General features: G+C 41.5%; 1 protein-coding gene across 3 annotated transcripts in view; it reads left to right on the plus strand.

Moving 5' to 3' along the window:
• Positions 1-17,495, plus strand: part of LOC116915369 (protein O-mannosyl-transferase Tmtc3) — a 44,831-nt gene that overhangs the window by 4,938 nt on the left and 22,398 nt on the right. The window contains exons 1-4 of one of the 3 annotated variants that reach the window (XM_032920477.2): positions 281-403; positions 5,003-5,157; positions 5,260-5,512; positions 16,152-16,288. In XM_032920477.2, the coding sequence (XP_032776368.2) occupies positions 5,312-5,512; positions 16,152-16,288 (338 nt within the window). In that variant the 5' untranslated portion in view covers positions 281-403; positions 5,003-5,157; positions 5,260-5,311. Of the gene's footprint in view, positions 1-280; positions 404-5,002; positions 5,158-5,259; positions 5,513-16,151; positions 16,289-17,495 lie in introns of those variants that run through there. The other 2 variants (XM_032920475.2, XM_032920476.2) reach the window with 2 other exon arrangements.

The raw sequence follows: 17,495 nt of genomic DNA on the forward strand, positions 1-17,495 counted from the left end.
GTTGGATGGATACAGAAAACGCAATAGATCCAGTCTGTGGATGACGACGACGCCGGTCGATGCAAGAGCCACTCTCCGACACTGTCGTGAAACCTCCTCCGTGAACAGCACGCATATTCTCGGCAATAGCTTAACGCGCCTGTGTGAGTCGGTGGCGTTGTGTGTGTGTGTGTCTATTGCTCGATCGAGTGTGTGTGTGTGTGCGTGTGTTCACGCTGTCCCTCGTAGACATAGACGTTGCTCCTCTTTCTTTTTACTGACCAGTCGACAACATCTGTTTGAGCAGGTTAGGTCACATTTCGCCTCCGGCCTAAACCCATCGATCCGACATCGTTTTTTTTTGTTTCTTTTGAAAATTTTCGACGTAAACCGTTCGGTTCATCCAATCCGCGTTCACTCACGAGTAAGTGCAATATCTTTGCAATTGTTTTTCCTATTTTTATTTATTTATTTTTCTTTTAAAGTTCAATCGTTATTTGTGGATCGCTTGTAAAGTTATGCCGTTGTTTGCGAGGGGGGGCTTAGATACGTCGCATCGAATTTTCATAACACGAGCACTTGGAGCTTGTCCGGCTCTACGTCAGTCGGAGCAGGAAAATAAGCAACTTGAAATGGAATGGAAAATTGAGGAGGGAGTTGTGAGATGGGACAGAAGAGAAGGTCCAACATAACATAAAAAAAGGGGGGGAGAAGGGAGATAGAGTTGTTGTTGTTGACGAGACCGTCTAGTAGTATAACTTTTTACTGCCCGCTTTTGTTTTTTACGCCCGTTGTCTTTTTCTTGTTTTTTTTTTTTGGTTTTTGTTTTTGTTTTACGAGCGTTTGAATAGCTCGGAATAACCAAGTAACTCGGCCAAAGTTCTCCAATAGCCAAAAATGGTATCCGACGTCATTATCTCAATCTTGTGTTTAAAGTTAAAGGCGCTAGCGGATACGGAGAGAGTGAACGACATACGAAAAAGAGGGCAGGAGTAGTTAAATAAAAGCGTACACATATCCGGTTTGGGTAACGGATCTAGGAAACTTGTTGAAACTATTTTTTTCTTTTCTCCCTCACGTTCGGCTCCACCATCCGATTCGCTTTTGTTGATGCTTGTCATGAACACGTTGTTTTTTTGTTTTTTTGTAGCTTGAGAGCCCAGTCAACTGTGGAAAACGGTTTGTTAAGAATCGATTGTTGCTCTGTAAAAAAAAAAAACAAAAATAAAAATGATACGATGACGTTCTTGTTCTATTTGTTTCGTTTCTACGGAGATAAAAGAACGTTGTCGACATGACTGAGTTTTGAATCCCATAATCTTTTGTTGGAAGAATCAAGTGGGAAGCGAAGCGAGTTCCAGAATAGGAGAAGCGATGCACCCTAACCTTTTCTATGTTTGTTATTGCAACGAGCTATTGTTAAGCCTTTAGTTGAGCCCTACGAGTTGCTAATATTGTATACGTATAGATACGCGTAGCTTTCCATCCATCCAGCTGTCCACGCGAGTCCATCCGTCCGCTTTAACAATCCCGGCGGGCTGCCTCCTTCTTTGCCTTGGCCATTGTGTGTTTGCGTACTTGCCTAGTTTGTATTATATTTAATGATACTTAACTATTGGCCGATATGTCGCAGCCCATTTCTACATGAGCCTGCCTCTTTACAATGAACGGAGAAAAAGAACGTTAGTCAGTTCTTTGTAGACAAAAACGAGTCTCCAGTGCACAATATGGGGGGTTTAAAAAGAATGTTTTGACGTGATGGATTTGTCCATCCTTGTGGCTCCCGTAAAGGCACTTACGTTCGTTTGCCACGGCTTTTTCTATACCCCCCTCCCCCTTTTTTTTGGAACGGATTGGTCTAGTACATCGGCGTGAAACATGATCTTGTTGACGTAAGTCTTTGTAGGCCTGAAATGAAGTTTTCGTTCGTCTACGAAATAGACATGGGTCATCCTTAACTAAAAGGTATTTTTAAATAATAGGAAAAACCTTACAAGTTATTGACTAGGCCCCGTTTTTTTAGTCTTTATTCAGAGGGAGGGGGTTGATTTGTTTTACGTCTACCCTTTTTCTTTCTGCTGAAAGTTTTCGGCTTCCTCTTCAGTTTCCCCCATTTTTTTTTTGCATCTTTTCGGACCTAAATATGGTATGCAAATCGGCTTACGCACGACAGGATGACTTGTTTGTTTCAGTACCAAACTCTTCTTGGACCATTTTTCTTTTCAAATTGATGTGTGTGTGTGTGTGTCAATTACCTTGTGGTACATGCGTGCAACATCGTCACGTTGATGTAACTCTCGACTTTGTCACTATTGCACAAACGAGAGAGGTACGAATCAAACTGAGTCTATCGAGAAGCGATGCCGAACGAATCCATTGAAGATGTCAATGCACTTGGGGTTCGTTTAGCCGAAACAGACAATTGATTGGCGACGTAACGAGAATCAATTTGTCTCCTTCTTTTGTATGTGACGTTTGACTGGAGAAAAAAAATCTGCCGTTCCCCTTACGACTTATACGGCAGCATTAAAGACATTTTGTTTTTCGTTTTGTGTCAATGTTCTGGCGTTGAAAATGTCTTATCCTCTCTTTCGAGCAAGGATCGATTCATCGATCCTTGTTTGAGTTACTTTCTTGTTTTTCTTTTTTCATTGTTTGATTTGAGGCAGAGCTGGTCTTGCCAGTGCACATAAAGAGACAAGGAACGATTGGGCCACGTTAGAGAAAGAGATGAAGAAAAGAAACTGAAAAAAAAAGAAAACCGTAGTGCATCAAAGGCACATGGATACTATTCTCCATATGATCAAATATTGATCATGCAAAAGCATTAAAAGGCGGCAAAGAAAATGTATAGCTAAGCCTTCACCGCATCTACTTGTCAAAACAAACCCCCCTCCCCCCCTCCTTTAAAAAAAAAAATCAAAGAAAATGAAAAAGTTGAAAAAAACAAACAAAACAAACATATATCCGTCATCTACCTTGGCTGACGTTGATTAGATCCGCAGGTGAAATTGGTTTTCCATTTCTATTTGGCTTTTCAAGCAAATAATTCCGCGTTGGCATATATAGATTTGTTCACATCAATATATATCGTGCGCATTTCGTTGAACATAAGGAAAGGGTGCACGGAGCTGAACTCTTGTGTTGAATAAGATGCAGTTTAATTATTAATGTATAGCTAGAAGAAATGAGTGAACCTTCTAAACTAGGCATATCAATAAGGAACAAGGAAAGGAAAAATGCTCGAAACGCATTAAATTTGACTATGCCGATTTGGCTCGCGACGATGTAACAGGCCTACAAAAAAGGGGGGGGGGCTTTAAAAAATCGAATGGCAGCGGATAGACATCGAATTTTCGGGCTATGCCATCTAAGTCTGGAACGTACGAGGCAAGGATTAGAGACTTGCTTTTCGTACCAAAAAATAAAAAAAGAGCTGCTTGAATCGATAACGAGAAACGAAGCGAAAAGAGAAACTGCTGCACAGTATATATATAGTTGGGTTCATTTTGAAATAGTGGAATTGGTAGCGAGTAAAAAGAGTCCTCCACTTATCCATCGATTTATTGATTGCGCTCGAATGGCAAAAGAAACTAGTCCATGCTCTCCTTTCAATTACACGTCCGCGCAGACATACGTATCGACTATATTGTCTATTTTATCCTCACCGGTTTACGTTTTTTTTTTCTTTTTCTTAGCTAATCAAGATAACCACCTAGTTTTGTGTAGTGTACAATTTTCTTTATTTTTTAAGAGTTCCAGTTTTCTTTTTCTTTTATTGGGGGTCTTGAATTTCTAACGCGAACGTATCGATCATTCAAAGTCGAGTGTCGCAGAATTGTCACGTGAAATCAAGAAGTCGATTGTACAAACAGAGGGGGAAAACCTGAGGAAAAGAAAGAAGATAGCCTACTCGAAAATGTCTTTACAAAAGAGAAATGAAAATATTAGACGCCGGTGATAGAACAGAATCGCTTCTACTATATATAGAAAGAGAATGAGAAAGTCAGGAGAATCGCAATGGGTCTCGAGTTGATTCTTTCTGGTCACGTCGGAACCGATCCTCTGTGTAACCAGCAAAAAAAAAAAATCAAATCACATCGTAGAAATGGAGAGAAACAGGAAAGAAAAATGATAGCAGACGACCAGAGGTTTCCAAGAATTTCGTGAATTGCCATAGACCCACAGGCAGTGATGATTGCCCATCATGTATACGTCCCTGTGTGTGTCACATCAAGAATTCGATCACGCTCCGCTATGTGCAGAATGCGAGAAATGCATACCTTCAACTTGTTCGACTTTGATGACGCGAAATAAAAGTCCAGTGATTTTTGTTTTTCTTTTGAAATCAAGAATTCTATTAAGTCTGATGAGGGAAGATCGCAAGTATTAATCATCTGTTGCTTCCATTCTTTTTTGCGATGGTGGGGGGGGAGAACTCGGATGTCGTGGGTTGCGCACATCCGTTGTGGTTAACGAGTTTTCTCCAGCTGCGCGGTTTTAGTAGTTAGTTATTTAATGAGAAGGTACAGAGTAAGAAAAGAATGGTACGAAAACCGGGCATCTTTTTTCTACCCTTCTTCCGAGGGAGGTTAAAAACATTTCTCCTTTCATTTCCTGTTTGTGATTGAGCTCTGCTGATTGAATCGGTCGTCGCGCATCGGAATGTCTCCTCCTTTTTATTTGCGTTCTTCTCATTCTCTTTTTTTTTTCTATATGTCCTCTTTCCGTGATTTGAAAGGCAACAGGCCCTGTAACTCAATCGTTCGCTTGGTTGACTCAATCCAATCACGGTCGTATCCCTACCTCTTGCCCAATACCACGTTTGTGCCGCCTCTTACAACAAAAAAAAAAAAAAAGAAGGTCGATGCAATGGCCTTTGGACCGATCGACAAAGAATTCTGATTGAACATTAATCTCATTTTTTACGTTTAATTTGATGGATGACATTCAAAATTCACGATCGATGTTCTGTGGAAAATAAGGATATTATTTTTAACTTTTTTTTTTTCTTTATTTTTAGGTGAATTGTAGTCGCTGCTTTTTTCTGTCCTCTGCCAAGAGCAAGTGGTGGTTCGTGCAGCTCTACACGAGTTCCAACTCGGTCTGCGTTTATTGGCGTGCGTGAGCTCAACTGGTCCACCGACCGTCTGCGTGCCGACGTTTCTGATCAACAAGGTCACAAAGTTATGAATTTTAAACTTTTCTTCTTCTTAAAGTTGGAACGTTTGTCGTTCAGCTGCCCACTATTTTAAATACAATTTCGTTATGTTTGAACAGTAGGCGTAAATAGAACTTGTTTGGCTGACGTTGCGCGAGTTTCGGCTTAACGATGGCCAACCGGCCGCCCTTTGCGCTTTGGTTGCCGTCGGTGATCGTGTGCGTTGTAGCCACCGCGACCTACTGGAATGCGCTGCAATGCGGTTTCGTCTTCGACGACATTTCGGCCATCAAAGACAACAAGGACTTGAGGCCGCATACGCCCGTAGCCAACCTCTTCTACAATGATTTTTGGGGCACGCTCATGACCAAGGTAGGATCAAAAGTTTTCATTTTACATTGCATTTATCTTTGATGACGTATGCGAAATATCTGAATTTTTTTCGATCCAATTTCCTGTTACCTAACGGCACACAAACGCGAAACGATGTATATTTTTTTCGCCGTCTATCATCGATCCGTTTTTTTTTGTTGTTGTTAAGTAAGACGCGAGGGAAACGCATTTGAGGTTGTGAAGTACGTACTTTTTCTTACTTTCGGTCGACGTCTATATGTGCTTTCGAAAGTGCTTGTAGTTGGCTCTGCTTGCAGTATATAGTGGCAGAGGGAAGTTAGCCGGAACTATTTTGATCGCCTCAGAGGGGCGCCTCACGTTTTTTTTTTTTCTTCTTCCCCCTCTTTCGTAACCGACGGGCATGTCTATCGATCGAAGGCAATCAAAAACCCCACAGAGAAAAAAAAAAGCAAAAAACATACGGGATTGTACATACTTCGTCAACGGGATAACTAATAATTTGAGGCGACGTTTGCCAGTTCGTCGTTAATTAAAAATCTATTTGCCATTGAGGCAAAAGAAAAAGAGGGGGGGGGGGCGTCTCATTTTCTATAAATTACTACGCATTTTTTGTTGTTGTTGGTGTTTTGGGGGTGTAACTTATTCACCTTAACCTTGTCCGGCTTCACAAAGAGCTTCCCGATATTGTGGGACTGGCTGAAAATCGTAATCCTGACGACATCGATCAATTTCCTCGAGAGCAAGAGAAATTTTCGTACCTGTTACCGGCCTCAAATGACAACAAGTTGATCTCTCCAACGGCTACACACAAACACAACGCGGGATTGCAAAGATGAAGCGGATATGAAACGCGCAAAAGTTTGCCTCGTGATAAAATGGCGCCGCGCGCACTGCTCGTATAAAAATAAAATGTCATCATCGCTTTTCAACCCGGTTTTGTGGTGGACGACAAAGAACTGCGAAAACTAACATTGGGTCGTAGAAAGAAGAATAAAATAAAGGGTGCGGTGGGCATTGTTAACCAGCCAATCAGCAGCAAACTTATAGTCTGTGCGGTGATCCCACTCGTCTATGGCATTGATCTTGGATTTCTCTATTTCGCCTTAGTTGTTTCCTTCCTATCCGCACCACTTTTACGTCCGCCAAAAAAAAAAAATAAAAATAAATGGGAGGATAACGGAGAAAAACACAAAGACCTTAAAAAGTGAACTGTGTAAAGTGTGAAAACAAAAGGGGATGGAGTTCCGGCAAACTGGCAACAAAGTCTTTAGCCATCTATATATAAAGTTTGCCTCCATCGCCTAGTATTAAAGTGCTGGTAGGCTCAAGAAGAGACGATCCCAAAGGAAGAGCTTCATTACCAAGTCATCGTCATAGATCGCCAACTTTCTTCACGGGTCCTGCCTTCCTTTTGTTCTAATCTCTTCCGATCTCACCCAACATCAGTCAACCCCCCCACCCCCTTTTTTGCCGCCATCATTCCCCCCCAAAAAAACTTCCCACATTAATATACGGCCCTTGTAAGAAAAAAAAAAAAAAAAAAAGTCATCACACCCTTCATCATTTTCAGTGTTTTATGATGGGACTCGCCCTTTATTTTTTCTTTAGTTAAGTAGTATTGCACACTCCACTAGTGCGTGCTTCGAATCATCCAGTTGCTTGCTGGGCACAACGAGCAGTTTGGGACCTGTATGCGTGTAGGATCGGGAAAGGGCGGGGCGCGCAAAATGAGAGGCTATATGTAATAAATGTGAAGAGAAGAGAGGGAGCTAGTCACCTAGCCGACTTTGATGGACGATGAACTTTGTGTCGCTTTTCTTTTTTCTGTCCTCTTCTTGTTTATATTCGACGCAATCATTCTGGCCTCGGCGTGTATAGTGCTGCACGGCCTTTCTTATTCAAGTGCTTATTCGAAATGAAACATTTGATTCCATTATGGTCGTCCATCTTTGACGGGCAGGTCTATTACTGTTATTATCATTAGGATGGCGAGTACGTATAGAGACGCGGGCGTCCGCCGTTTACTACTAACCCCTTTTTCTTTCCCATTTTACGTCTTTATAGCGTTCTCATTATTCTCGATGATGATGACCAAACCCATTTCCTTTTCCCGGTAAAAACGGACGGCTTTTTAGTACTTTAACGTCAGCGAGGGGGGATTACGCGCTCATATACTATTCGTCGAGAGAGCACTCTACTAACCCCATCTGAATACTGAAAATAGCCGACTGGCTTTCAATCATTTTTTGCGCTGGCTGCCCCTACCCACCGTTTGCATTGACAACATCATTTTCGCTTATTGCAAATGGCCGCCGGCGTCGTAAAATATGGAAGGCAGGGTGTAGTTGGTTTTTTTTTTTTTACTACACCGAGTCCGGGAAAACGAATGCGACAGACACATTTAGGCCTATACACTTTGTTGATTGATTTCGGCACGCAACCCCTTCTGTATACACACGTATTCACACTGCGATTCCTTTCATTGTGTGTGTGTGTGCCTGCGTTATTATTATACACAGTGTAACGCAAAGAATGTGACGACATGTGTAACTGTGTGAAAACGGATGGCGAAAAAAATAAGGGGCATTCTCACGCAGCCTGTGCGGTTCTCTGTAGTGCCCTTTGTTATCAGACTGGCCGTCATTCTTTATTTCCCACGTCGTATTTAAAAAAGAGTGAGAAGAGAACTCGCCGTGCCCAACTTTTTCTTTTCTGGCGGCCCCCTCTCTTTTCCCCCCCAACCGCATCACATTAGACAGAATGCAAACGTGTCGTTTGTCCTCCTATAGCCGGACGTGTAATGACGACACCTCCATTCTTTTTCGCTGCACCGCCATGTAATAAAAAAAAGGGGGGGGGACTATCAAGAACAATTTCAAAAAAAAATACCTTTCGTGTTGTATGTGGGTCTCTCTTTTGTTTGAGCGATGCAAAATCGCCTCACAACCAGAGAGTGGCGTACAATAGGAGGGGCAACAACAATAGTCTTTTTGTGTGTGTGTGTGTGTGTGTAGGCTGTATATATTTATATGGGGAGGTCTGACACGCCAGTCGTTTGTTTTCGTGTAGGTTCGTCAGTGAGGGAAGTCTGTCCTCCCTTGCCCCTTTTCATCACTCGTTCGTTACCATCAATAACGTGGACTTGTTTCGCCCTTTCGTGTGACGTGGAACGCAACAATAAACGGCAACCAGGGGGGTTAAGATGTATACTGAAACTAACGACACATTTTCAGACAGGGAATAATAGGTCGAATAAGAATTTTTTGAACGTGTTAGAAAATGGATTTTTTTTTTCTTTCTAACGTTTGAAAATAATTCAATTATTCCAAATGGAGTGATGTAATCCTATAATGAAGACTGGTTTGAATATTACGTACAGTGCGAACGCGTTATGTTCTTGGTGATCAAGACGGAGGGGCAGACACGATAGGCAAGAAAAAAGGAAACACACTGAAATAGATTGAATTTGATTATTGTACAATATGTAGGATAGTAAAAAAAAAAATAAAATAGGAGGGGGGGGGAATTGCTGTAAATAAAGAGATGAAGTTAAGAGATGTGTGTATCCATGAATTGGATTATACGTAGTGCCTTGTGTGATGCCAGTAACTGATTGTGAGTGTTTCCCAGAATCGAGTTATATGGCGACCGGCTACCGTGTCTCATTTTTTATGTTTAGTTTTTTTTATTTAGTTTTTTTGTTTTCTTTTAAAACTGTTTTTTTTTTTTTTTCAATCTGGCGAACTTGGCCCGTTGTAGACGTTTGAGAGTCGCGGGCATCTTTGGCTTTCTGACGTTCGAGATTTTGTTTGTTTTTATTTTGAAACGAATTTCAGATGGGGATATTTACATTTGTTATGACTAACAGATGAAGAATTTTCTTTTATGAGAGTAACAGTTAATGTTGAGAAAAGAATGGATGTAAAAGTTTCTCTTTTCTTCTCGCTCCTCCGGTAGATGTACTGTCGATTCGTTGTCTATTTCGTTCTACCTCAATTTCCGCTTGGCTGAATCGCCTTTGCCTGCCACCGACTTGGCCTTCTCTGACGGTCGGTTCTTTTTATTATATATTTTTTTTTCTTTTCCTTCGCTCTTTGTAATGTTAAAGAATGAGGAATCCGTGAACATTGTGGTGTTGGCCGCTTGTGTCTAGCGAAGAAAGAGGAAGTGCGTTGGGGTCTCGTTTGTTCTTCCCGTCGGGTCGCTTTTGTGTTGCCTTCACACATTCACAGCGGACATAGTAACGATCAATAATCATCGGAATACAGACACCACAGCAGGCCGAAGAATTTAGTAATAGAAACTAGAGAATTTAGAATCGTCGTGATTTGTTTTTCCATTCACGAAAATGCAAAAAAAAAGATATGAACCTTCGCACGCAGTCGCTTTGAATCTTAAATGAACGTTTTCAGCACGGCGGCCATCGCATTGGAGTGTGAAGAACGCTAGAGAGTATCCGCTGTCTTGTTTTAGTTTTGCATATTTACTCCTCCCTCAATTGGGTTCCAGGAATCAAAAGCAAATGAGTAGTATGGCGCACATTCCTTTTTATTTGATTCATATGTATGTTTCTACGATTCGTAAGAAGTAAATAAGCTTAAATCCCTAAAACATTGTTTACATTTTCGGGTGAAAGGACAACTGGACAAAGGGGCGGATTCGTTTTCTAGAAAAACAAGGGAATTAGCTCCCCAAAAAAATGGAAGCCTTTTAAAATATCGGGACAATGGTCAGTCGTTCGTCCACCTTTAGGAAGTAGCGGTAGCGGTTCATATTTTTTTTGTTTTAATTCTAGGGCTTTGCGGCGATTTATTTAGTTTTATTTTTTTAAATAAAATAATGTATTTACGTTTGCGTTACACTGACTCAATCAAACTGCGTTTCTTACTTTCGGGTTTGGCTCGTTTTGGATTGGCCAAAGTTCGAAAAAAGGGACCGTCTTTTCTCGGTATCCTATTCTTTTTGTTTTGTAGCATTGCTTTGTCAACAGTCGTAACAGGGGTACATGTATGCTTGTTAACGAAGTGACGATCTTGCACAAACGACCGACAGTGAATTGAAAGTTGCATCAAAGAAGCCATTACAGTTGTGTTGAGCTAAAAACGAATTTTTAACGTATACTCCGAACGAATTCCCTCGCCTATACGCAAACACGGGCGAATATACAATTAACATTTGGAGCGTTATGCTCTTCGCACGCTTGATCTCTATAACCTCTTAACTTCTGATGTCATTAACTGCATATAGTTTCGTCGGCCCATCATTATCCGTTGTATGACAATTGGTGTGATGGCCCACCCAGCCGGGGCCGGTGCGAACTACTATACAAAGTCAAGAACTAGAGTGCAACTCGAATGACGACAGCCTCCACTTGAATGGACGTTCCATTGCTAATAGGGTCCCAATTAAGTTTTGTCAACGAATTACAGGCCGTGCCCAAGACGTTTCTCTTTTGTGTCGATGCATTCCCCCTGTTTCTTACCTTAGCAGTTGGTCATCAAATGCTATACCATAGCTTTTATCGTGAAGTATTTAAAGAAAAGAAAGCAAAATTGCGTACGATGGACAATGCAGTCTTTTCATAAATGGCCTTTTGCTATCGATTTTTCAAGCGACAGGAAATGAGGATTTTTGATTTTCCTGGTCTTGTTATTGAGTCAATTCTTTAGCAGAGACGTCCCCTTCGATGGGCAATCTTCGATCAATGATTGCGCAAGAGGCAAAGGCATTTTGCTGTATTGGTCCTAGACGACGTGCCGATAGAAAATGGCGCTCGCAGAACAAGTGAATAGAAATATTCAGAAGAAGAAGAATAGCGACTCGGAAGTTAAGCCATTTGTTGTGGCGGTTCAGCAATCACGTTTCCGCAGCAGGAGTCAGTACGTTGCAAAGTATTGTCCACACGTGGCAAATGAAAGTAGTGCATCAACACAATCTCGCAAGTTCCATACGAAGTTGGATTTCGGCCACCAGTGGCCGTGAAATTGTCGTCAGGATCGGAAGAGACGGCAGCTGTTGAGAGACGTCCGCTTACGTTTCAGTTTCTACTTCCTCCCCTTCCGCCCACCTTTTTTTTTTTATTGGATGCTATCGTATGAAATGAGATCAGTTACGATAGCTCGGGTTTAAAAAAGTACTATCGTGGGTGCATCAGAGCAATTCGGCATCCACTCTGCTTTGGCGCGTTGGTGCAGACGATACCGTGGTGTCGTGTGTCCATTTCTGTCCCATTCAATCATATCATTTACGACGGTATCGATAACGTAAATAGAACAGTTGAAGTTTTTTTTTCCAATTTTACCTCCTTGATCACAACGTCTCATTCGCAATGATTTTACAACATTCCCCCCCCCCCTCTTTGTTTGTTTGAAATTCAAGGAGGAATACGCTAGAAATAATATCGTGTAATGTTAATGCAACCTAATGCGATACGGAAGCCAATCCGCCCCCAAACTTGAAGTGTTTCGTTGTGCCGTTTGCTGGGTTATAATAATCTTATGTGTTACGTAACCCATTTTCTCGTTTTCTTTTTTCATTTTTTTTTGTAATGTTTTGTCTTTTGTCTTATTTTCGTAGGGGCAGGAAACATACGAAATATACAAAACCATAGCAACTATTGTTCTAATCAAAGCCGTGTTTTGAAAGTTAGCCAATTGTCGATTCTTCTCCTTGTTTCCGTTGTTTTCCCGCCAGTTACATCAATTTCGTGACAATTCGTCGATTTGTCCCAATTCTTTGACTCTCTCACGTTATTGTCTTCTTTCTTCTCTATTTTTGCACGCACGCTCAAGAGGTCCTCCAATCCTTGTCTATTCTATACCTGCGTCTCTTTTCAGTTGCTCGAGCTCGTTCTTCAGTCTCGCTGTTGCCACGCGCAATGCTCGGCTTTTTATTCAAGCAATCAGATTTTTAAAAAACCAAACAAAACAAAGCACAAAAAAAAAAACCAGTCCGGCCAACTATATTTTTGGCTCAGCTCTGACTCAACCAATCCTTTGAATTGTTGTTTTTAAATTTCTGATCTTTTCTTTTCACCCGGCTCACTCAATTGCTTTCAGTGCAGCACTTTAACCCGTCTAGTAAAGTGGGTTTCGTATTCTTTTTACATCTGATGTCGCTCATCGTTATGGTGACGTCATAATTCGATGCGACATTTTCTTCAAGCCCAAATGCCATCGACCGTGGCTTAATAAACGCCATAATTTTGTCTTTCTTTCTTTGGTCGCCATCTTGTGTCTACAGCAAGAAGAGGAACTGGCTTCATTTGTAACAAATGTTGATTGTCAATCACGATTGCTACGCGTCTCGTATCGAAATGGCACGTACGCGAGCTAGACCCTTCACATCCAATAACAATGAGACACGGCTGCCAGTATTAGGTCAAAGCTGAACCGGAGAATGCGGCGAATAATGGAAGCAAATTGATTTTTCCATTCGTATTTGATGATGATGATAAAAAAAAAGTTTGGACGTCTTTGTCGTAAACTTTTTGCCGTCTCCCTTTTCGTCGTGCTTTCTTTATTATTAATAAGAGCATGAAAGGGAAATATGGGAGGCCGGGATATGTTGGAATGGCAGATAGTCAAAACAGGCTGCACATAATACGATGTACAATCTGGACTGTGATCCGCTCGACTGCCCCTATTATATTAGTTTGCTGCCATATTAGTCCCAATAGACGGGGGGGGGGAGTCCAGTGAAAATAGGATGGACGATAATAATGTAAAACCCCAGGCAAAGGAATTCAGACGTAAATCTTTCGATGGGCAAGTCATGTTAAGCCTTTTTTCCGCCCCAATATTTCGTGTATTTCAAACCCCTCTTAAAAAATAAAAATAAAATTGGGAGAAAAGAGCCAATTTATTTTGCCGCAGAGTATGGACAAGGGCAGCACGTGAGGGCATTCGTTGCAACTGAATCCATTCAATGTCCAGAAAAATAGGAAGGTCTTAGCAATTTTTGTGGACGTTACAAGCCAAAAAAACGTGTACAACTTCCTTGTCTATTGATACCCTAATTTGCCAATCCGCTTGTAGAAACCATCGGGTGGAAATAGCCCAGCGTTTTGTCGATTCCACCATCGACCCCGGAATGGCAAACGAAGAAAACAAGATGAGACCTTAAAAATTGTATTGTTTCTAAAAATGTAAATAGACAAGAGACTTTGTGCGTGCAAAAAGGCATCATCGGAAGCAGAAGGACAAAAATCGTAGGTCAATAATTCTGGCCAGTCGATGGCCATCGTGTTTATAAAAAAAAAGAAGTGGATACATCATCAAGAAGAGAGAGAATAAGAGATAGATGATAGAATGAAACAAAAGAGTATCAGTTGCGAGTCTTTGTCACGACTCACGTTCTATTCCTTTTTATTCGGCCATGCACTGTTGAAACCCCATCTTTCATCTCTTTCTCATACATACGTTAATCTATTGTCGTTGCCATCACTTGTTTCGCCAAAAAAATGTAAATAGAATTGCCATTTTCTTTTTTTATTTGCTAGTCGTGTCGACGTAATGGCATTTGAATGGGGGGCCCGCGACTGTGTGTATAAACCTTATTATTATTCACATCGTTATCCGTTGGGCGCAAACTGTAACATGGAACAAAAAGCTCTTACGGATTAAGAAAAGCTCTATACGTTCTAATATTACACACATTTTCTCCCCGCTGTTTTATAATGTTACATGCAAGCCTAAAAGAAGAAGGACAAAGTTATGATGCAACTGGGACTCGAACTCGTCATCATCATTTCAGTTGGCTGTCGCTATCCGAGCCCGTTAGCGCTCGCCTTCCATCAAAAATTGTATAGACTTGAGAGGGAAAATGGCGTCAGCTCGTGTGTCGGTCCTTTTTTTTTTTTTCTGGGCTTGGTTTATCTATTCCCTTTAGAAATGGGGATCGTCTTCTTTATCTCAAGTCGTGTGGGCCATTGACGCATGTACTTTCCCAGCACGGCGTACCCTTCCGCCCGCGCACAAGACGCCGGAGAGAAGAATTGCTGCGCTCTGTGCAACAGTATTTTTGTTTTTGTTTTTTTTTATATTAAGAAAAAGGGAGCCTCACTCTTGAGAATAGCTTGAGAATGAGAAGACGATAACATTCCGCATTTCCTCTCTTTGCGTCCATCCCTTGGAAGTTGGACCAACGTATCGTTTTCTCATCAGTTTTTGTTTTTCTTTGGTACGAAAATGCGTAGAGTGCGACACGTGAGACGATCCTACCACCGGTTGACTGATTTTGCAATTTTTTCTCGTGACATTCTGGAAAACTGGAATGTCGCCCACATGTTTTTGTTTGTTTGATTTGTTTGTTTTTTTTATTGGAAAAATGTCGTACACCCAATGCGAATTGAATTATTTTCGTGCGCGGGAAATTCAATATGAAGGCGTTTCTCCTTTCTTTTGATAATCAAATCGAGCCAAATAAAATTTTACAGTGTCGTCCTTTTGTCTCGTCCTATTCGTAGAATTTGTGCTACAAAACTTTTGAAAAGTCTGTTTCAATATTTTGTCCCGCGCTTGTTGCCCTTTCGCAAAACTTCAACAACCAAAAAAATTGGGAAATTTCTACATAAATTAAAAGAATATCAGTTAAATGCTTGACATTCATCTTTTTGGTGTAGTAGGACATCAACAAACGTATCCGCTTTTATTTGCGATCTGACCTTATGAAGAGCCATCGCAAAACATGTGCTCATAACGCGATTGTGTTAATTTCCCTGGTTTTGATGGTTTGCTGTTTATTTCTGTGGCGGTTCTTTCCTAACGGAGATTGGCACGTCGCGCTTCAATAAATGACAGTTGCCTTCAAAGATGTAAAAGAAAGACAAGAAGAGGCGAATAAAGTGACATGGAAGAAACCTCATCAGGAGGATCCATCTCATCTTCCTTCGCAACAATCAGCTGCTGACGGGAAGATCCTTTTGCCCTAACACGGGCCTTGTAATGTAGACTCTGTTTAGCACACTCTCTCCCTTTCATACATCGCATTCTATGCCCGCGTAATTCACATCCAATCTTCAATTATGATGTTGCCACGACCGCTGCAAAAAGGCTTTAGGTTGACGACCAAAACAACCGTCTTCGTTATACTTTCATCTTATCCCGCCCCCCGTCCCTTAGAAACAATTCAGTTCTAAAAGCTTTTCCACCTTCAGCTCGATGTTGCTCTTTCTCATTTTTGTTGTTGTTGTGGTGTTAATATGTACTCAACGAATGTAACGCAGACGAACGTGAGCTCTTAAATGTTGCCATGGGATATTTGGTCCATTGTATCGCGTCATTTCTAAGCAGCGAATCAGCCCCGAATGTTCGGATTTGCTGTAGAGCGAAACTCGTGTTTGTAAACCTAGACAGGCTGCCTGTGTCTTCGTCTCCTTAACAACGACGAAGTTAATCTGAGTGGAAAAAAGGTGGGGGAGGGTTTCTCTGTGATCCGGCTTTTCTTTCAATCTCGAACCATCTCGCTGCCTTCCTTACTTTGCGTTGGGTGTCTTATGGAACAGTTGGTTCGCCCGTGACTTTGAGATACATACACACTGTATCTGATAGTCTTCCTTTATTTTTATCTTCTCTTAATGCAAGACGCACTCCTTTTTCTTTTTCCTCTTCGTTATCGATCCGTTTTTTTGTTTGTTTTTCTTCTTTCTTTTTAACAGGAGCAGAGCCACAAGTCGTACCGGCCGTTAACCGTGTTGACCTTTCGTCTCAACTATCTGCTACACCAGCTGGAACCCTGGGGCTATCACGCTACTAACGTTCTCCTTCACGCTGTCGTTTGCCTCCTCTACTTGCGGTGAGTCCCACCTTTTTCTTATTTTAAACTTTTGCATGCGATTATTGAATGTCGGTTCATTTTCGACATTCGGCCACTGCCAATTTCATTAAATTATCGAAAATGTTCATCGATTTCCTCGTGATTTTGAAATAATGTTACGCCGGATATCCCGAATCTGACAGTTTTAGGAGGGACAGTCAAAGACGGTCGCCTAATCAAAACTCGATGTTAGACAATCTGCTAATTATTCATTTCCGTCCAGAATTACTCGTCAATATGTTACTAGTTTTACGATCCCACCCCCCATCATTAAGGGGGGCTTGAGCAGTCGGCACGATATGCGATTAAACATCACTAGATGCAGGTTTTTATCCGCTATGCGCGTCACGGGACATTTGCCTGCATAATACGGGCAAAAAAACAAATAAAATCCGGCCCGGAGATGTGCGTTCGCTTTCGATCAATGGCCAAATCGATCGATGGTGGTACTATTATGTTGTGTACGTTTGCCATGACAACCGTATTTATTTTTTTGTTTTTGTTTTGTTTACTTCTCTTCTACCTTGTCTTTGAAAACAACCACTTTATTTTTCACTGAACGATTACCATTTTGTTTGCATTTACAACAGTCTGTCTTGTTGCTGACAAACTAGGCTTTCCACTCACTAGTTAGTCCTTGGCGCTTTTCACTTGATCGCATAACAATAACGAGCCCTTGTTGTTTGGTGCCTTTTTTTGCATACGAACTGTTGGAGGGTTTAGTGTCAGTCTACGTCGTTTGATTACCTTTTGAGAAAAATTCTTTTCGAGTACTTGTCAATGCCCTGTCCCCCCCTCCCTGCGGAATACATGAACGCAAAACTGTCCTGCCGGAAAGAGAAAGAAAAGCCAAGCGCGATGCAACATCGAAGAAGATGGAAAGATATATAGAGGCACTCGGTATTATACGGAAGTCCCCATTGGTTCCGCTCTGCCCGTATCCAGTAGTGGCATCGTCGATTGGCCACGAACCGTAAAAGAAAGTGGCTGGACCCGAAAACGGCGACAAGGGGGTCATTTCTTTTATTTTGGAGCCGTTGCCGGATGGATCTATGTCACGTCGAAACGGATACTGGCCTCATGTGATCGATACACTCTCTGATATACGCAATTGTGTGTGTGTATTTTCTTATTTTCTCCTTTTTGTTTTGTTTATTGTGATGTGGGGAATTCGGATGTTTTGTTT

The sequence above is a fragment of the Daphnia magna genome, linkage group LG2 (assembly GCF_020631705.1).
Source record: "Daphnia magna isolate NIES linkage group LG2, ASM2063170v1.1, whole genome shotgun sequence".
Lineage (NCBI taxonomy): Eukaryota > Metazoa > Arthropoda > Branchiopoda > Diplostraca > Daphniidae > Daphnia > Daphnia magna.